Raw genomic sequence first — 22592 nt, forward strand, 5'->3', positions numbered from 1 at the left:
TCTAGTGCTATTTTTATCTAAACATCCACAATGTGTGTCTTGCCATTCTACGCCATGAAATTGAAAGAAAAGAAAAACAAAACAAAAAAGTCAGAATTGACATTTTGGTTGGATAGAGGGGAAAGAAAAATTGGTAGAGGGGTGGTTTTTCTGATTTCTCCTGTAATGGCTGCAAAGATGTCTTTGCCAAGCATTTGTCAGTAACTATATGTTTTAAAATTTAAAACTGGTAACCATAACTGTAAAGCAACTTTGCAGAACTTTCCAATTTGTGAATTTGGTAATAGTTTATAGCCCGCTATTACAGTTAATTTTGATAGGTTAAGCTATAAATGCAATTTTTAAAAATGGCTTTATCTGCTTTAAAAATGCTTTTCTTATTTAAATTAACTTAAACAGGTAAGATGAATATTTAAATTAGGAAAATGTATATTATTCAGACTTTAATGTTAATGGTGAAATACTTGCATTACCAGATACAAATCATCTGCTACTCTACTTTTCTGTAAAAAGTTCTTGTACTTAAGGTTTTAAATACCATTGCATGTAAGGTAAAAATACCTGCCCAGGTTTAAATTTTTAACACTAAATGTAAACACCTATTTTGTTAGAATCCCAGTATAAAACTAGGCACTATTAACTAGGATAGGTTGTTGCTAGCCAAACGTTTATGTATTTAAAATGTTATGGTTTGTTTCCAAACAACAATTATTTGATGAGCTGAACATTTTTAGTGAGTGTTATAATAGATTTTATAACTACCAGTTTTCAAAAATCACACTCTATTTATAATTTTTTCAGGAGATAAATCTCCCCCTAAACTTGAACCATCAGATGCATTACCTCTTCCTTCAAACTTGGAGACTAATTCAGAACCACCAACCCTCAAACCAGTAGAACTCAATCCAGAGCAGAGTAAGCTTTACAAAAGAGTAAAATTTGATAATGAATTATATAGCACTTCCATTCAGAAAGAAATAAATGGACACACTCCAGAACACTTACTTGACAGTAATCTCAATGAGTCGACTGTTTCTGCTGTAGCTGAGTCATCAACTGATGTAAACAGACGTACATCCATTCTCTTCTGCAAATCAAAAAGTATAAGCCCCCCAAAGTCTGCAAAGAACACTGAAACCCAGCCAACTTCTCCACAGCTAGGGACCAAAACCTTTTTGTCTGTAGTCCTTCCAAGGTTGGAGACTCTTCTGCAGCCAAGGAAAAGATCAAGAAGTGCATGTGGAGATTCTGAGGTTGATGATGAGTCCCCTGTAAAGCGCTTGGATACAGGTAAATATTACAAAACTTACATATTGGAGGGCAGAAATATTGGAAGATAATACAGATGATACAACAGACATTTTAATGCACATGTACTTTAAATAATTTGTTAATTGTTTAAATTATTTCAACACTTCAGCATTTTTTCCTCACAGTTGAACCAAGTGCAGTTATGATTTAGGAAAGTTATTGGCTTGTTGCTGATGGTCCTTTATTATTGAGATTACTTCTCAAATTTTTATTGCTGTAGTACAGACCTCTCTCTTAAATTATTTTTTTTTTTTTTTTTTTTTTTTTTTTAATGCTTGCTTCCTGTTATCTTTCCCTTGCATCCACTAGGGGAGACAGACAACTCACTTCCTCTGAAAAGACCACTGGTGAATCTACATTACATTTCTTTATAGGATATAAACATGAATCCCGCCCCATCAGCAGCCATCAGTATACTCTCTCTGACTATTTATTTTTTATTTATTATGTGCCTTTTTATTTTGTATTAATTTTCCATCTAACGCCTTTCCTTTCTATGAAGCAAAAGTGATATGACTATAAGTTTAGAATGTGTGAGTGATAGCTATACAGAATATTGTATCTGGAGTGTTAAAATCATAAGGCATTGTTGGCTTTTCTTTAGAAAATTCCTGTTTTTAAATGAAGATTTTTAAAAAGTAAAGCCATGCATAAGAAAATTGTAGGTGTCAAATATTTGAGCTAAAGGATCCAACTGTAAGATTACCATGGCTAGATGTCACCTGGACTAGTTTTTTCAGAAATTTTATGAGGAACTTATTCTGTCCTGTGAAATGAAGTTGTATAAGTTTATTCTTCTTCTTGATGGTGATTTTCTCACAGTAATGTACTTTTCTTATGTTGGTCTTTAAAATTCTTGGTTTTTTCCATATCCTGTGCCATTTGTCATGTTGATATATAGATCAACAAATTGAATTGTTTATGTTTGAAACATGTATGCATGATGTTAGTTCTGACTCCACTTAAACAAAATTGGATCTGCACAAAAAACTCATGCTGTGAAAGTATAATTTTAAAAAGTTTCTGTTTACTGTTGAGTCGAAGGGGGGAGAGCGGTTGGCTTACAGGGAAGTGGAGTGAACCAATGGGGTGGGTTTTCATCAAGGAGAAACAAACGGAACTGTCACACCACTGTAGCCAGAAGATATATGGGGAGGAAATTACAAGTAACACTTGGTGCAATTTTTAAATGATTTTTTTTTTCTGTAAAAATGCTTTTTCAGACATACTTGGAAACAACACTGGCATCTGATTTATTGTTTTGTAATAAGAAAAATTAATGTATTTTACATAAATACGGTGATACTAGATTGATGTTTTGAATTCGGACAATGGATTAATCTGCACTGAAAGTCTATGGGGCTTCTTTCGCTACATGTTTACTCTCACCAATTGTTAATAGAAGTGCATATGTTACAGGCATAATATGTACACAATATAGCATTGCTATATATTCTATATCCTAGATACAGAATGTACAGATTATCTATAGACCCATTTACAAAATTAATCCAAACATTTAAATTACATTTTCAAAAGTTTATCGTATAGATTATTAAAAAAATCAAGAAATACAAACTGCAGTGTTTAGTTCTTACATTTATGTGGTAATTTCACCAGTTATATTTTATGTAACAGTTGAAAAACAAAGATTGTCTGAAATCCTAATTATTGTAAAATTCAGTTGTGACTTCCTGCTTAGATGCAAGGATTAACATCTTCGCTCCATTCGAGGCAATGGCAAAACTCTTAGTGACTTCAGTGAGGCCAGAATTTCACCCCAGATATTTGAGTTTCAGAACTGTTTTACAGGTTTTTTTTTTAAAATCTATTTGAGTGAGATAGTCTCGCACTTTATTTTGAGTATCTTTATGGAATTAAGTAAATTGACTGGGGATAACATCTTTTACTTGCAGTCAGTCTCACAGTTCAGAAATTTTAGCTATATTACTCTAACCACATGAACAACTGATTGAGTAGTTAAAAGAAAACCCTGAAGATGAAGAGAAATGCCTTCTTTAAAATAAAATTCCATTTAATAGAACTGTGCATTTTAAATCTATTCATATTTTTGTTGCTTAATCTCAAAGTATAAATATTTAAGATGCATTTTTATTTTTATTTAGTTCATTTAGATGAATATATAGGTTTTGGTCCATATAAATCTAGACTTGAGTGAGTTAGCAAGTTTTTCACTTAATCTTGAACACTGTTCAGGGGCTCAGTCATGCAGCTGTTAAACACACACAACTGCTATGGATTTAGCTCCCTACTAAAGTCCTGATCCTGCAGCCCTTATTGATTCAGAACTCTGACTGAAATAGCTCCTTGTTTTCTATTTTGTGCCTATTTTACAATCTCCACTGCTGTTCTCTAAACAAAATTTTTCTTTCCTGAATTGCCATCTTTTTGACAAAGTTCTTCATTAAAGTTTTTATACCTGTTTATCTCTTTCACATTAACTTGGATAAGTGATCAGTTTACTGGAAATGGGTGCTGCCATGGACCATGATCCTTTAAAGAGGTCTAGTTGCACAGACCCTTCCTTGTATCTTTGCAAAATCCAAATCTAGTTGAAATTGATTTCCTTTGCAGGTTCAGAGTCTTAAACTACTACAGAGTAGCATGTTCGTGTTCAATCAAAATGAAATTAAATTAAAAATACAGAAAATGCAGGAGTATGACATTTCTGTTTTCAGATTGATATTTTACTAAATGATTATTTCATGTTGATAGTCAAAATGTTCATGTTCAAAAGACTTTGTTTTTTTTATTCAGATGTACCTTTTGAAAATCATGCAGTCATAGACAAGTTCTGCTTAAAGGCATTCTTCTATGATTACATTTCTCATGTTTCTCCTAGTACAGATCAACGTTCATAGTAATTGGAAGATAAACTAGTATAATAATTTTTCAGTTTCATTAGTATGAGTATTAAATGTAATCTTTTTTGTATTATAGGAATATAATGAGCAATTTAACAAAAGCTTTATATTTTCTGTACTATATATCAAATGTTCAAGGCTGTGGTAGTCTCTGGAAGGAAAGTGAAGTGGTCGAATGGTGTTCCCAGGTTTTTTGCTGTCAGCATCTAGTCTCCCCCATTACTCTTACTTAAGTTTGTGCGCTGCCAGCTCTTGTTCTTCAAAGTCACTTGTTATCTGTCCACATAAGATGTTGGCACTTCTTCCCACACTATCCACTATGCCTTGTATTTTGCCCTGTGCCTCTTACACTGTGCAGACTCCTTCTTGAAATCTCACTTTTTCATATAGTTTCTTAAGCTATAGCAAAATCATAGCCATATTTAGGTACTCTTCCCTTCCTCTTTTCCTCTTGCCAGATCATGAGTTCTTCCTGTATTTTTAATTTATGTATTTATGGTCATTAGAATAAGCTCTCTGAAGCGAGATCTTGTCTTTACTAGTCAGTGTTAAGAGACAGGACTGCTGGTCTGTTTGGTATGACAGTTTCTGTGTTTTATGATTTTCTAATAAAATAGAAATGAATTAATGTAAAATAAGTAATGTTTTGAGAAATAGATGGTAATATACCAAACATCAAAATATTATCTTCTGAGAGGTCTAAAATCAGTCAGTTTTAGTGATACCATTCTTTACTTCTGCTTCTCTGATCTCTTATCTCCCAGAAAGATTTTAATCCCTCCTGTCCTTCAAAAAAAAAAATAGCTTATCTCTCCATACATAAAACTTATGAGATGGCATTAAGGTTGAAAGTAGATAGCATTGACTTGGTTGTTGAAGCCTTGCCAAGAAGGCTGGTAGTATCAAACGAACATTAGAAGATGGTAGAAAAAAATTACAAGAATTGTGTAGAACTCCTTTGTAGAGGAGAGTGAGAGTGAGAGGGAAAGCTTTTTAAAAAGCTAGAAAATCATAAGTTAGTTTTAACTTGTACAGGAATTATTAAAAATTGGCTTGTTCACTTTTTGATATGTTGTGACATATTGAGAGAAGCTGAAAGGCATATTAAAAAAAACCGCTTGTTCTTTGAGTGCTTGCTCATGTCGATTCCATTCTAGGTGTGTGCGCACCCACGTGCACGGTTGTCGGAGATTTTCACCTTAGCGGTAACCATAGGGCCAGCTGTGGCGCCCCCTTGAGTGCCGCGCCCAGGCGCTAGTATATCAGGCACCATTGGTGCTATCCCCTCTCAGTTCCTTCTTACTGCCCATGGTGGTTAGTTGGTGCGCTTTTCCTTGCTTAGCAAAGGCTAGCAGTTTTTTTTTCTCCTTTGGACTTCATTCCTTAAGGCCTTGTACATAGTTAATTCTTCAGTAGTTAGTGTTAAGTACCTGTTAAGTGTTTCGTTGTTGGAGTCCCAGAGGGGGGCATGCTCCAGTCTCTGGGGTTCAAGCCCTATACAGAGCTTGAACAGGCCTGTGCCTATTAGTGACTCCCACGGCGCTGTCTCAAGTGTTGGGGGAGGCACACATAAAAGAGAAGTGCCGTATCTGTAGAAACTTTCGGCCCAGCTTGCAGAAAGAGCGAGACATTCGACTTCAGGCTTTTCTGATGGAGTCCGCTCTCCATCCGGCCTCTGAGCTGTCTCGGCATCGGTGTGAAGTGTACCCCTGGCACTGAGCTCCATTCAGAACGGTTCTGGCTGCCTCCACTGCCATGGCTGTGGCAGTCTCATCCAGGGTCTGCTAGAAGAAGCGACAGAGACACTGGGTTTAGTCGTCACCTCCATTCTGCCTCCCGCTCACTTGCACAGCCTGGCCCAGCGAACAGTCCAGAGGGCAGAAGTGCTCATTTTGATGCGCTCAAGAGCGACGCCCCAGCCAATTCTCCAGATCCACCGTTCCTTTTCCTCAACCACCTTCATCCTTACCGTTTGGCCTGGTCGCAGGCCACCTCGGACCTCTGGGTACTGGACATAATAACTCAGGGCTATACCCTGCAATTTTCGGCCGCCACTCCCTCCTGCAGCCCCTTTTCCCCTGTCCCTCTTCAGGGACCCTTCTCACAAGCAACTCCTTATGTGGCTGGGGGCAGTAGAGAAGGACGCGAAAGGGAAAGTGTTCTACTCCTAGTACTTCCTAATCCTGAAAGCAAAAGGAGTCCTCAGACCCATCCTGGACCTTTGTTGTCTCACAAGTCTCTCAAGAAGTGGAAGTTTCCCTGGGTTCCATCATTTCCTCCCTGGATCCAGGAGATTGGTACGCTGCTCTCAACTTATGGGACGCTTATTTCCATATTCCTGGGTCACAGGCGTTTTTTTCGGCTTCATTGTGAGCAGGCACAATTTTCCGTTCATGGCTCTGCCCTTTGACTTATCTTCGGCCCCAACGGTGTTCTCAAAATGCATGACACCAGTGGCGGCTTAAATGAGACATTGAGGGGTCCAGATTTTCCCATATCTTGATGACTGGCTTATCAAGTGCAGGTCTCAGGAGCAGGTGCAGAGGAGCCTCGATCTGGTGAGTTCCACTTGTCACGATTTGGGCTTGCTAATGAACATTAAAAAGTCCATATTAATGCCAGTCCAGCACATAGAATTCATAAGGAAGGTCCTCGACTCCATGCAAGCCAGGGTCTGCCTTCAGGAAGTGTGTTTTCAGACCATGTTGTACTTGATCTCCCTTTTAAAGAACCACCTGTTCGCTACGGCCCACACCTGCCTATGTCTGATGGGCCAAGTGGTCACCAATGCTGGCTTCATTTATGACCTCTGCAAGCGTGGCTGGCCTCGGTCTATATCCTCAACAGACCCAGGTTGGACCGGGTGGTCAGGGTGCTGAACGTGCAGCCGCGCCTCTTCCACTGCCTCTTTGGCTGTATCTGCTGTCCCAGAACCATGGCACTCCTCTGCATCCAAACCTGACAGCGCTGCACTTGACGGCTTGGCTACTGCATGGCTAAGCGCGGACAAGTGGGCGTGCTCGACCTGTGTCCAACAGGTCTTGCTGGGTAGCAGAAATCCTCCACCAGGGTAACCTACCTGGCTAAATGGAAAAGGTTCAAGTGCGTTGCGTCCTCCATTCCATGGCAAGTCTCTCTTCGCCCAGCCTATGACAGGACGTTTTTTGAAGGGTCTGGAATGCCTCTATCCACACATCTGGGATCCACCCCTCTGCCCCCACCTCGGGACCTGAATTTTGTGCTGTGAAGGCTCGTAGGACCTCCCTTTGAGCCTGTGGCTTCCTGCTTCTCTCCTGGAAGGTTTCGTTCCTGATTGCCATAACGGATGTCTGAGATCAGGGCGCTCATCTTGGAGCTGCCTTATATGATCTTCTAGAAAAGAACACGGTCCAGCTACACCCGCGTTCGGTGTTTCTGCCCAAGGTCATTTCTCAGTTTCATACTGGCCAGGACATATAGTTACTGGTCTTCTGTCCAAAGCCCCATGCATCTGATGAGGAATGCAGGCTTCACACCCTGAACGTCAGGAGGGCATTGGCATTTTACATAGATAGAATGAAGCCGTTCTGTAAGTCAACGCAGTTGTTCATTGCTGTGACAGACAGGATGAAAGGTTGTTTGGTGTCTGCTCAGAGAATCTCATCCTGGATTACAGCCCGCATCCGCTACTGCTAACAGCTGGCAAAGGTGTCCCTGATGGAGATCCAAGAGATCTTTTGAGCCGCTCTCTGGTTGTCCGTCCACATGTTGGCATCACATTACACGCTGACCCAGCAAGCTCAAGACAATGCTGGCTTTGGCCGAGCTGTGCTGAAAGATGCAAGGCTTTGAACTCCGAGCCCACCTCCATTGATATTGCTTGTGAGTCACCTAGAATGGAATTGACATGAGCAAGTATTCGAAGAAAAAACTGTTACCTACCTTTTGTAACTGTTGTTGTTTGAGATGTGTTACTCATGTCCATTCCATTGCCTGCCCTCCTGCCTTTGTCGGAGTTGTTGGCGAGAAGAAATTGAGAGGGCGTAGGGCCTGCGGTGCCTGATATGCCAGAGCATGGGCGCGACACTCAAGGGGGCACAACGGGTGGCCCTATGGATACCGCTAGGGTAAAAATCTCTAATGACCGCACATGTGGGCGCACACACACCTAGAATGAAATGGACTTGAGCAACACATCTCAAAGAATAACAGTTGCAAGAGGTGGTGTGTTTGTTTTTTTTACCTTAGCCGATACTTCTAAGTCAAATTTTGTCTTCCCCTGGTTTTGCTGGAGAACTGCTTGGGAAGTAGGTGTATATGAGGTGTGTGGTGCGAACTGTCATACCTTACTTAATTGGAGGGACAAGGATGTGGAATATTTAACAGAGATGTCATTTGTCCCAGGTCTTGATTAGGAAGAGGTATTGGTAAAAACAAGGTTTTTATCACCGTCTAAAAATCCTTTAACCCTCTTAGTGGCTGTTTTTCAGTCTCTTGTGATGTCATAATTCCCTTAGTTTCCCAGTCATTTTAGGCTTGGTCTACACTAGCAATTTGTGTTTTGCTATAACTGCGTTGCTGAGCAGTGCAGTTACGCTGACCTAACTCCTGGTGTAGACTCCTGTTGACATAGCTACTGATTCTCAGGGAGGTGGATTACCTACGCTAATGGGAGAAGCCCTCCTGTTGCCATCGGTAGCATCTTCACTGAAGCGCTATAGTGGTGTATCGGTGCAGCTGCGCCACTATGGCCTTTTAAGTGTAGATAAGCCCAGAGCCTTTCTTTGTAGATAGGACCTCAGTTACTAATGTAAAAATGAAACAAAACTATTTTTGTCAGAAGTTTTCCAGCTCTTCTACATGTGTTTTTTTTTTTTTTTTAAAAGGGGTCGGGGGGAATAAGCCGCATCTTATTTTTTCTTTGCCATTCACCAGTCTACAGCTGCCCAGCTCTGAAGGCAGAGCCACCACCAGCAGTAGCGCAGAAGTGAGTGTAGCAGTACTGCAACCCCTCCCCCCACAATAATCTTCTGACCCCCCACAACTCCTTTTTGGGTCAGAACCCCTGCAATTACAACACCGTGAAATTTCAGATTTAAATAGCTGAAATCATGAAATTAACAATTTTTAAGGTTCTGTGACCGTGAAATTGACCGAAATGGATCATCAATTTGGTAGGGCCCTACTTATTGGTGAAAACAAACACTTCAGTCTTCGGCCCTACCAAATTGATGACACATAACATGGTAAAAAGACATGCATATAAAAAACAAATTTTAAAGCTAATGCTCTGTGTTGATATTGATGAAATTTGACCCGCAGCCTGTCTAGTGTAGCGACATTTTCATTTTTATTCAGCTTCATCTGTGGATTTTTAATTTTTTTTTAAGTGTTTTTTGTTTTGTTTTTTTTAAACAGAGGGAGCTTGTCTTGTCTTGTTGATGTGTTTGTTTGACTTGGGGCTGGTTTAAAATGCAAAAAATTTTGTTCATTTCCAAGCACAAAACACTTTGGTTCAAATGCTCATCTTATATATGCAGCATAACGTTCCCTATGCCTCAGATAAGAAACGAAGTTGCACATGCAGATCAAAGGTCATATGTTGATTCCCTTTTGGTAAATTTTGAAGCCCTAAGTTATGTGCAGCTAATTGGAGGATTCAATTGAATTAACATTCCAAGATAGTTTAATGTGTAATAATGTGTCCCTGTGTCCAAATTTGGAAAAGAAAAGTTTATCAGATAACAGTAAAAATACTGACTGTTAAAACTGCTGACGCACTTCTTGGATCCTTTTACCTTGTATTAAAAATAAATACTCTGAAATTTAATTTCTATTCTTTTCTCTAAAGATGGCCATTGTTGTGAAATAAAAGAGCTTCTTTTAGAAAGTCTGATATGAAATTCAGGTATTTAAATCCTTAGGGAAGTTGGTTAAAAACAATAATTCCTGTTCCACAGGAAATTCTGAAATTAAAAAAAAATTATTTCAAAATTGAACAAAAAACTAAATTTCCAGCAGAATGGAAATTTCAAATTTTCATTTTAAAAACCGTCAAAATGGCATTTAGTTTTGACTTTTTCTAAAAGTTTCCAAGGCTCCCTGAGCTGTATACAGTCCTAGCAGACCCTGAGGTAGGGAGCCTAGGAGCCAAGCAACTTGGAAATCCTGAGAGCCCCTGCTCTGGGCCAGCTCACCTGCTGAGATGACAGGGAGCTAGAGATCCTGGTACTCCAAAGAGCTTGGGAGACTGGTCTGCCGAGGAACCAGGCAAGCAAACTGGCAGGAAGTCAGGCGGGTTTCTAATAGAAATGTTTATTTTGATGAATTTGAATTTTGGACAGAAAAGCATTCCTTCTGAAATTTTCCAGCCAGCTCTGGTGGTTGGTTAGGGCTAAAACCAAAACATTTCTATTAGTTTTTTTTTTTCTTTTTTGGCGGTGGGGTGGTGTGCGTCTGCGTGCATTTTGAATTTAAAAGTTGCTTGGTTCCCCTGGGCAAAAGAGACCAATATGCAAGAAAATAAAAAGAACATAACACAGACATATGTTCAATAATTTTTTGTTTTCTTTGTCCTCTAATGCCTTTTTGATGTTTTAGATGAAGAATTCTAGTACGCCCAATAATTTATCAAAACTTGTTTGTTAAAATTTATTTAGTTAAAACAGTGAAAATTTATAGTACTTGGTGTATATGGGAGAAAAAAAGTTAAAATAAACCTTTTATGTCATACAATGTATTCAGTGGCATTTATGAGAAGTTACGCTCCTGTGATATTTATTTCATTTTTAAATTTTTAAATTTTTAAATGAAATTAAATGATTTGTATTTCATATTCTTAGTAATAGGCAGTATTTTTATCTTTTAATTAAAAATTACATTTTTTTTCTTGATTTAAATTAGTAAAGTAAAAAGATTAAAGCAGCATAAATGAGGGGAATTCTGTGTACCAGTACGTGAACGTATAGATAGTTTTCTATTTTGTTTGAAAGCGTGCAAAATATGTGCATGAAATACTTAAACATAAATAAATATATGGCTTAACATTTCTAAAATTGTTCTCGTTATAGTTCTTAAACTTCTTTACCTTTTTTGAAAATATTTTCTAAGGTAGATTATTTTTCAAGACTTGTTAATTATTGACCCTCTGAAAATTTATTAGAGTTGAGTTATATTTTCTTAAATCATTGTAACTTAAATAATTTTGTAATGGTAAGAAATATTTCATGTTTCTTGATGCTACAGGTTATGGTGATCCTCTAGGTTTAGTTTTATGGTGAGTAGTAAAATACTATGGGCATCTAAGTGAATTCAGCAGTGCTATTGAATTGCAATTTATTATTTTGTGGTGCAAATGGAATATAAAGAGTGAATTGAGAATTGTCCTGTTCATGTAAAGGTATACAAGCCAGTGAACTGTGGAGGTAAATATAACACTCATGAAATGGGGGTATGCTGTCACATCTTGATCTCAAATAACTGCATTTTCAAGACCTGTTATAAATACTTCACTTTAAATTCACAAATTGGTATACTTATCTGCAATTTCATACTCTTCAGTGCCTACATCAAATGTATAAAGTACCGGTGATAACCAAAATCACAGTAGCATTTCGCTTGTGTTAACTAAAGAATAATTATAGAATATATTTATTTACATAAAGGTTTGATTTTTTTTTTTTTTTTTAAAGAGGGAGCATGTGTGTGTTTTTAACATAGGATCCAATCCTACAAATTGAGTGGCGCTACCCATATGCAAAAAGTTACTCATTTGCATATTTGCAGGATCAGGGCCTGTATATGTGTGTGTTTGTGAATGTAAATAATATGGAATGGTGGAAATAAATTCTTCCACATGTGGGGTGTGTCAAATATATAAATTATATTCAGGAAATCTTTGTGTACACCTTACACACACACACACACACACACACACACACACACACACACACACACACACACACGGGAATGATGTATTTGTACTTACACACACACACGGGAATGATGTATTTGTACTTACACACACACACACACACACACACGGGAATGATGTATTTGTACTTACACACACACACACACACACACACACACACGGGAATGATGTATTTGTACTTACACACACACACACACACACACGGGAATGATGTATTTGTACTTACACACACACACACACACACACACGGGAATGATGTATTTGTACTTACACACGGGAATGATGTATTTGTACTTACACACACACACACACACACACACACACACACGGGAATGATGTATTTGTACTTACACACACACACACACACACACACACACACACACGGGAATGATGTATTTGTACTTACACACACACACACACACACACACGGGAATGATGTATTTGTACTTACACACACACACACACACACACGGGAATGATGTATTTGTACTTACACACACACACACACACACACGGGAATGATGTATTTGTACTTACACACACACACACACACACACACGGGAATGATGTATTTGTACTTACACACACACACACACACACACGGGAATGATGTATTTGTACTTACACACACACACACACACACACACGGGAATGATGTATTTGTACTTACACACACACACACACACACACACACACGGGAATGATGTATTTGTACTTACACACACACACACACACACACACACGGGAATGATGTATTTGTACTTACACACACACACACACACACACACACACGGGAATGATGTATGTGTACTTACACACACACACACACACACACACACACGGGAAAGATGTATTTGTACTTACACACACACACACACACACACACACACGGGAATGATGTATTTGTACTTACACACACACACACACACACACACACACGGAATGATGTATTTGTACTTACACACACACACACACACACACACGGGAATGATGTATTTGTACTTACACACACACACACACACACACACACGGGAATGATGTATTTGTACTTACACACACACACACACACACACACACGGGAATGATGTATTTGTACTTACACACACACACACACACACACACACACGGGAATGATGTATTTGTATTTATCTGGTATCAGTGGTCCTCTCACTTGTATTCTGCCCCTTAATTCATCTCTGCCAGGACTGCTACTAACATACCAAACTCCTGAATAGCTTCTGAACTGCCATTTTTTATGAACAGACTGCTCAAATGTTTTTAGCCTCCATTCCCCATCTTGAAATACGAATTTCTGTCATTGAAAGATTATATTGCCTCTGGACCATAGGTTTACAGCTTAATTACACAATCCCAGGTGGAGATATCTATGAGGCAAATTGTGGGGCCATGTATCACACACCTCTAATTACCTTGTATTTGCTCTGCCTGTGAATCCTTCTCCCCCCCAAACTTAATTCTAATATTCCAAACTTTGGATCAGCTACTGCTTTATTTAAAAAACAAAATAAAAACAAAACAAAAAAAACAGATTCAACCAATATCCTTGTATTTTTTCCCTTTACCCATCACAAAGTAAAATCACAATCTGAGATGGAGGGAGGGGGTTATTCAATTCTAAAGCAGTAACAGGTTATATTTCCTTATTTTTTTTTTTACCCTGCAGGGCTAGAAATTTAGTTTTATAGCAGTGTGAAGGGAGAATTCTTTGTGTTCAATTGGGAGGTGCACCATTTGCTTCTAACAACTCAAGATACCTTTTAAGCAATGACATTTTTATGTGTAGAAAAGTTTAGGTCATTTTTGGAGATGTTTTTGAATTCATTATTAATATTTTTCCCTTCCATCATTTGTGTAGTAACTAGGCATTGGCTTGAAGGTGGAGGGATACAAGATATAATCCAAATACATTTCACAAAATATCTAAAATATTTGTAAAATGTTTCCCCTGTAATATATGTGGACTACAGAATACATGGTGAAAAAGACTTTATGCAACACTTATTGTAGGTGTCTTTTATGCTTTCACTAAGGAATAATGTGAACTTTCTAAAATTATTACAATCAAATACACGCACACAGCTGAGGGACTAATCCCAGGCCTGAAACAAATTTTCTTTTTCCCTCATGGCAATGAGCATATTACTGAGCGGTGAACTGTAATAAGTAAATAAATGAGCTTCTTGTTTTTAAAAGAAATATTTATTGCCTTAATGTAAAAAGGCTGTAATTTTTTTTTTTTAAACATGAAAGTGGGAGAAGGATTTGGCGGGGTGGGGTGTGGTTGTTACAAATTCATGCATCTAACCTGAAAGACTTGATGATAATGAAAGATAAGTGAAATCACGCTGAACTGAAAGCAGAGCAAAAAGGAAGGAATTTTTAGTCAGTTTGTTAAAACAAACAAACAAAAAATCCACTTGTGTATTTTATACCTGATGAACATTTCAGAGAATGAATATTAAGGATGCAAAACCCCTATTCTTTCAGGTGCGATAGCTTACAATAAACATCTCTTGAGACCCCTAAGAAGTTTTCCAGCATAATGAGGGAAGACCAAAGTTTCCAGTCTTATTTCTAATAGATAAAAACAAGCAGAAAAATGTTTTAATTTTTATTTTTAAAGCGTCACCCTTCATTTACAATAATATAAACAAAAAGAATATGGCTGAGGGTTTTCTTTTTAATAAATCCTCTCCAGTCACCTTTCACCTGTCTAACTCACTATTGCACACTGCAGATGAGTTAGTTTTCTGATAAATAAGCAGTAAAATAACTTGGTTTCCATGTTGCCACAGCTGCGATCATCTTTAGTGCTTGAATTAGAGTCTTGTTGGTATGAGTGTGGCAATGCTAATAGTATGCTGTCTGTGGGGGCCACAACTTTGGAACTGACTTCCCGGTATGATCCAAAATAACTCGTATCAGTTGATCTTCAGGGTACACTGCAAGGGCTTTCTCTTTACATACGCTTTTGGGGAGATGGATCAGTGAGGTCTATATGGTGTTTATGGGAGTAGGCAGAGTATAGTTTAGATTTTATTTTCTCGAATAGGCTGTTTTATTTTTATTAATAGGGAAACTTCTGTATATCTTTTATGTCAATGTGCTTTTAGTTACATCAGTGATATCGAGCCCCTGATAAGTGCTGCTGCTTTTTATTAGTAATACATTGAAATAAAGAGAATATAGTATTATTCCAAAACAGAAAAAAAAACTTTAAAACTCTATTTATTGGTAAGAGAAGTATTTTTGAAGAAGTAAAGAATATTTGAAATTGGCTTTGAGAAGGGAAGTTAGAATAACCAAAAAGAACTATAAATTGCATACACCAACAAAAATGTGTTTTGGGTTTTTTTTAATCAAAGTGTTAGAAATATTTAACTGAAACTGGGTAAGTCAACCCATGTGTTTTAACTGTATATGCTGAGAGGATAAATTTCCATAATATTTGATAAAATGCAGCTTTTATACTGTACATGGCTTGCTTCAGATGTCCATTTAAATTTTGGGAGTACAGAATGTGTTTTGTGCGTTACCCTATACCTCAAAGATCAAATACATTCTTAAAATATATGCGTTTTTGATGTGTGGTGTATAATAGTTGGGTATCTGTACAAACCGAAGTAAATGTAAAATGGACAGATATACACATTAAAAGTTTCTATTTTTCTGTTTTTGGTGTGTTTTTTTTCCTTGCAAATTTTATACAGAAGATCTGTATAATTTTAATACTTTTTGCACTATTTAAATAATTAGAATTAATTGAAGTGTGTGTTCTCTTGCAAAGCCATAACTAAAGCTCTGTGAACTCTAGAGACATTTTCTTACTACCAGCGTTAGCAACATTGGGAGCCCCAGAATAGACACATTGCCAGCTGCTGCTGGGGTTTTTAGTAGTTTTTAACCATGCTTAAAGCAGATATGATCAACACGGTTAAACTCTGGTGGTGACCTGTCTGTGGCAAAAAATTGGTCAGTCTGAATCATTATTAGCAAACACGATCCACTTTTAGAAAATGTTCCTATTCTATATAGGGTCTAGCAGTCTTCTACTTTCAGACTGCATCAGAAGTTGTAGATCAGGCAATCTGCAAGGCTCTCTTTTTTTTTTTTGCTTTGTCATCTTTTCAACATTTTATTTGTTTACTACTTTTTCATAAGTGGTGATTATTAATTCTTATTTGGAATAAATTTTGAACATTTTTGACTTCCTTTCTTTTTGCCACAATGAGCTGCTTCTAGCAAGAGGAGTGGCAGCCATTCTCCTGCCACAGCACATCCATCCTCACAAATTGTAGTTCTAAGATTGATGTATCTTTTTATGTCCTTATTGGTGATATTCTTTAGAGGAGTGTGTTGAAGTAGCTATAAGAGAGTGGCTAGATGAGCTCATCTTGATATCTTTTGGACTAGCTTAACTTTTATTTTAGGGCTCTAGAAAAGGAGAAGGGGAAGAAAGGAACTTTATTGTTCTTTTGAGAGGTTCTGGAGAGAGGTATTGAGAGCTGTCATTTTCATGGGCTCTCTTTGACCTGTCCGTCTCCCTGATTTTGTCAAGCTCTTAGCCTTGCATTCCCCCATAGAGACTTGTTATGTGTCTAAAAAGATTTTCATCCTCTTCCTGGGAAGGAAGTGTTAAAGTCTGTTGTGGAACGTGGTGATGAAAAGGAAAAGCATATTCTCCAAACTTCCAGGTTACTACAAAGCTTCTCCTTGGACAAGGATTAATTTCAGTCTTACAATCAGAAACACCAGACAAGATTTCTCATATGGCTGGTGAAAATTGTGGAATAGGAACAAGGGAAACTGTTGCCAAGCAGAAATTAAATAATTCTTCCACAAACAGCAATACAGAAAACCACACTTTTCAGGGCCTTTTTGCTTTGTTTCCCAGATGGATCAGAGGATCTTCGGCTCTTGTTGACATTTTAAAAATAGCTAAATAAGATTTGGAGACCTGGGTTCTGGTTTTTGGTGCCAGTCTTGATTCTCTGTGTCTCCGGAAAAATTACTGGAACTCATATCTGGTCCTGAAAGTTCAGCACTCAAAATCATAGTTAGATATATATGAAAATATTAGTTTATGAAAGTGCACTTCATGGGGTTGTCCATTTCCCCACCAACATTACCAGTAGATTTGTATGTGAGACATCTGTTGAATGTGGATGCGATGGTAAATACTGGAATTACCTAGACTTGCAATGCAAAGGGTATCAATATACAGCCCTCTTTCCTTCAATTTATTAGCCCATAGGCTCTTTACAAAATATTGTATGTTGTCGTCTCCCTGTTGTCAAAGTAATTCCATTTATACCTGTATTTTGTGTCACATTCTCATCACAGCTGGATCACCAGGGAGGGCTGTTGCAAGGAGTCATACTTCTCAGAGAGAAATCCACAAGCCAGTGATAAATCAGCAGAAAGTCATCCTTATCCCATCTGAGAGAATTGCTCACTTCATGGTGATTCTGGATGTGCTTTTAAGCTGAGCAGTTCTGTCCAATACCACGTTCATGTAAATGGTTCATAGTGTGAATTAAAATAAGAAAATGTAAGCCACATCCTTCTTGCAGTTTCTGCATTCAGTGATCTCTGCAGGCTTAAGTGGTTCCTTGCACAAGGTTATACGTGTGGCCATATCAAAGACAATTGTATGGTAAAACTCTGTTTTAGAACGACCGTATGCAAAGGATGGTAAAAGATTCTATGCTTTGGTAAATGAAGAAATACAATATGGTGTTTGCTTTTGTATTATCCAAAGGAAATTATCACAGCTGACTCTTTAGCCTTAAATGTGGGACAGAGCGAAGACACTGAACATCCAGGCAGGAGTCATGGAATCAGCAGAAAGTAATACAAAGCATAAACTTTCTTGAACGTAAGGCGGAGCATACATTCTTTCCAGAGCCAACTACAAAGCTGTCATTATGCAGTCGCCGTCTTCTATCTAAAACTAACAGGAAGAATCTGCATCTACTTCATTCCAGTGGGCAGAGGTATATGTAGTCTCACTTTAAGCAGTGCATATTAAACAGAAGCATAGGCAAACAGGCTTACTTTCTGCATATTGGACGAACAGAATTTACATCAAGAAATCTTTTACTTGGAACAGATGGGTTACCCGACAATTTAGACCTGCCATGACCACAGCTAAGAGAATAGATAAGGGAACTGAGATCAAGGTTGAAACAAAAATAGTTATGTCACAGATCTGCTCTTCTTTGTCTTGCCATTGATTCTACTCCTAAACAGTGTGTTTAAAAAGATACTATCAAATTAAAATCTGTTTTCAAAATATAAGTTGAAAGTAGTTTCAGGTAGTACACCTGCCTATGAATTCCCCAGACACAATCATGTTTGTTTTATTAAAAAATGATTCTTCTCTCCCATGTAACTGTGAGAAACATCTGCATGAACAAAAGACAAAATTAACTACACAGAGGAAACTACACAAGATGCTCTTAATGCACAAAGTAAATGTGCTGGAAAAAACGTATTTATCAGTGATAGGAATGTCAGATCTTACATGTAACAATAGTAGGAAAAATATTTGCAGACAGAAGCATTAATTTTAAAATGATCTTTTATCAGAGAACAAAATAGAATGGTCATGGATCCATCTGGTAGTCCCAAACTGGTTTTGCAGGCTGTGCTGTCCCAGATGGGGAGAATTTTCTTTGCTGGAACCAGTATAGCTGCCAGTCAGGCACAGCTTCCCGTCATACTAGCTTTAGGAAGATTAAACCTCTAAGAGAATACAGAGGCAGGAGTTAACATCCTGCTGTTAAGAAGAAAGGGCCTATGCCCCAAATTGGATAAAATACATGTACTTAAGCAAAGAAAAGGATTTTTGGCCCAGGGAGATTAATATCCTGCAGATTCTTCAATTCTTATAGGAAAGCTTCTAATTAGGTCTGAGTGTCAATTCATTAGAAGTACAAGTGATAATATTGAGCATTGTTTTTCAGTCTGATTTCTTTTAACACAAAAGGTTATCCATTAGTCCATGCACTAGGTGCTGATTAATCCCTGGGCAATCAAGGAATGTTTCATTTGAAAGCCCTCCATGCACTGACAAACTGTGTGAACTTTAAAACATGTTGGAGTATTTTCTATGGAACTTTTTTTTTCCCCTTCCCTCCCCCCCAAGTTGCAGTCCTCTTCAGCAAAATATTGGATCTGGGGTTACTATTCACAGAAAATCAGTACTGTGCTTTTCACTAAGACAAGATTGCTGTATGAACTGTTTCAAATACGTACACTTTCAAAAGTTACAAAGAACTGTCCTCTTCAATTTTTGCTCAGATTGCTACCTGAAAAAGAAACTATGCCGGTTGCACATCTTAGGTTCATCTGCAAGCCATACAAGAGACAACTAGCTATTTTAAGGAACTGGAGTTTACTAAACTACTCCAACCTTTTAATTGTGAAGAATTCTAAACTGCAGCTATCTGGACTACCATTCCCACCTTTGCCATACACTGACATTGGATTTGCTGTCATCTTGTGATTGTCCTCAAGTGTGAGGTTCTCCACGATGCAGAAATTAAAAGCTTTACAAATGTATAGTTTTATATATTGTGTATTTTTTTTTCTTCCCAGGAACTGGGATTTTCTTAGTGATTTACCAGTAATACAGAATTGCTGGGCATTTCTTCATAAGGGAGTAAAATTTTACTTGCCTGTTAATTAGTTTTCCTCTAGGTACAATGTCCAGCAATCAGACTTTCCCTTTTATGATTAACTTCTGTTTTCCACAGAGGAAAATAGATATTTGTGTTCTAGTTGGAAATGTTATGTTTTTAAATTAATTAAAACTACAATTCCAGAAGAACCATTCATTAGGGGAAATTGAGGATGTGGGCAAAGCAGGTCCTGTTGGACAGCTCTGAGACTGCTAGGCTCATCTAACCTAATGAAGAATTCTGGGCACTTGATATAAGAAGATATTAACAGGTAAATCCTATTTTTCCAGCTAACAGCTCCCATTAAAATGTGAGTATTCTGCATCAGTGCATCAAAATGGGAATATATTATGTTGGTTCTAGTTTGCAAAAACATACAGGTATGTATAAATATACAGTTTACATGTCGTTTTTTTATAAAAATGTGGAAAATTTAGAATGGAAATTACCCAGTGTACAACTTAGTTTTTCTCCAGTTCTTTTTGCAGAAACCCTTACTTAATATTTGTATCTTGTTATAATTCAGAAATACGTGTCCCCATTCTGGTGTTAAATCTTCTTACACTGTTTACTTTCACTGCATCTTGGCATAGATTATCCTAAATATTAACAGCCCCCTAGGGAGTCTTTTCTTGTATCTGAGCCATATCTCACTATAAAATACAAAGTAAAAGCCTGAAATCTATGTAGATAGATAAGTTACATTTATATTTATTGTTGCTTCTCATAGGCCATGCAAACTTGAGCTGACTTAAGTGAACTCAAATTATAAAGTTTTTAAACTCCTCTGAGCTATGTGTGCTTTTCATGGTTTATACTGTTATGTCCCTGACATCACAAGTACTTTCTTTACTGTTGGAGTAGCCTCATGGAAAACTCTTTTAAAACATTCTGTATTTAAGACCATTCTGCTTGCATATTCTACACTTTCTGTTTCTCTTCCACCACTTTTTTTCTGGAATGTTTTTGAAAGTTTTCCATAGGTGTTGTCTCCTAACTATATATCTATATCTATCTATCTATCTATCTATCATATGACTTTTCTGACAATTCCAGAGTTACTGTAGATATAAATGGATATAGGATGAAATTTTAAGCATTCTTTCTAAGAAATATACCTAAAATAAGCACTTTTATGATCTTTCAAGTTGATGTTTGCTGAGTGTATTGACTAAATTTCCACTGCGTGAAAATTTCCCATTTAGAAACTGAAAGGATTCTGTTGTACAGTATGTAGGCTACCAGTATCCTTACATCATGAGCTCATTCTGAGCATTCTCTGCTTTCTTTGAACCGTAGTCAAAATTATGGGCAAAAATTGAAAATTCATTTCTTAAGCATTGTCTCTTCATCCCAGCTCTTGGGTACCCTCTTCAAGATTACAGTAACTTGCTCTGATTTGTCTGCCACCTCTGTTTGCGTTTCTCTGGACTCTGACATGCTCTGAGATTCACCAGTGTGCTCTGAACTTGAGGGGTGTATTTTAGCTGTCTGCTGTGCACTCCAAGATTTACTGATGCAAATACATTTTCTCAAACTCACCCTGAGACTAATTTGATGAGAACTTTATGGATGTCTTCCCAGGCTGTTGATGCAGTTTGAAAGTTATCACGGTTGTTTTCAGGAACTAGAGATATTCAGATATTTGTAGACTTGGTTAGAGTATTCCTTTATGTATATAGGTATATGCATAGGCAGTGTAAAACCTCTTAAAATAGGGTCATCTGTCTTCTTATTCTCATTGGAAGGAATTTAGAAAATATCAAAACCATGTTCTTGATGAGTATCACACTCGCAAAGATTGTTTTCTGTGCTATCAATTTCTTATGTAAGTAATTTTCTTTTTCAACAATGAGCAACTGAATCTGAGTGAAGCCTCTGTTTTAGTCTTGCCTCTTGTGAAGCTTGTGTTAAGTATTAGTACAAGGAACATTTATATAGTTTTCACTGTCTCTGGACACTGTGCTGCAAGGATGGCTTATTTATTTAAAAGCTTTGTTTCCTTTCAGTGAGACTTAATGGCTTTTTCACTGTCTTCCAGGTTCTCATATTAACTAATATCATGCTGGGTATTTATCTCTTTGGAGCCTAATTATTTTCTATTATCCTCAACACGGAATGGAATTCAATTAAATGATCATTTTGGAACGCAGAAAGACAATTACATTTCAAGTAATTATTTTGGATCATGTTGGAGACACCAGCCATCCTTAAAACAAAAACAAAAAACATGAACACTGTTGGAGGAAGTCTTTGACATATATGAACCTATGCTCTTCATTCAATATATTTCCCCATCTCCGTAAGTTATAAAGTTGTACATGTTACAATATATGTGACACAAATTGGTCGCAGTATTTTTTTTTTTACCAATCCCCAGAGTCCTTAGTCAGAGAACATGCTCTCTGAGGGATGATTGGTTAAGAATGTTCCATCTTTGCCCTCCTACCTTCCCCTCCCATCAATCGAATCTTCCTTTGAGATTGGAAATAATGCATACAAAAAAATCCCATACCTACTTTTGGTGCATTTATATAATTCTATAAAATATGCATTATTAGAAGAAGTATCTGGCTAAGAAAGGTTCTGACTATCTGGGTATCCAATATAAGTGCACAGATCAGGACTTGGTAGCCAGTCATTTCTAAAGTGTATGAAACTATTTTTATATAAACAGTGATGCACTGTAAGAGGCATACAGATGTACCCAGGTATAATAACACACCTTATCCTGTACTAATGCTTACGTATCCATCAAGCTGTGCATAATAAGGTTCG

The 22592-nt window shown here is 37.4% G+C and overlaps 1 protein-coding gene across 11 annotated transcripts in view; it reads left to right on the plus strand.

Moving 5' to 3' along the window:
* Positions 1-22592, plus strand: part of BRD1 (bromodomain containing 1) — a 106652-nt gene that overhangs the window by 58476 nt on the left and 25584 nt on the right. For 8 of the 11 annotated variants that reach the window (XM_038419201.2, XM_043496194.1, XM_043496201.1 and 5 more), the window contains one exon: positions 802-1290. The exons of 1 other annotated variant lie outside the window; for it this stretch is intronic. In XM_038419201.2, the coding sequence (XP_038275129.1) occupies positions 802-1290 (489 nt within the window). Of the gene's footprint in view, positions 1-801; positions 1291-21855; positions 22065-22592 lie in introns of those variants that run through there. 2 more of the 11 variants (XM_043496210.1, XM_038419208.2) reach the window with 2 other exon arrangements.

The sequence above is a fragment of the Dermochelys coriacea genome, chromosome 1 (genome assembly GCF_009764565.3).
Source record: "Dermochelys coriacea isolate rDerCor1 chromosome 1, rDerCor1.pri.v4, whole genome shotgun sequence".
NCBI classification, from domain to species: Eukaryota; Metazoa; Chordata; order Testudines; family Dermochelyidae; genus Dermochelys; species Dermochelys coriacea.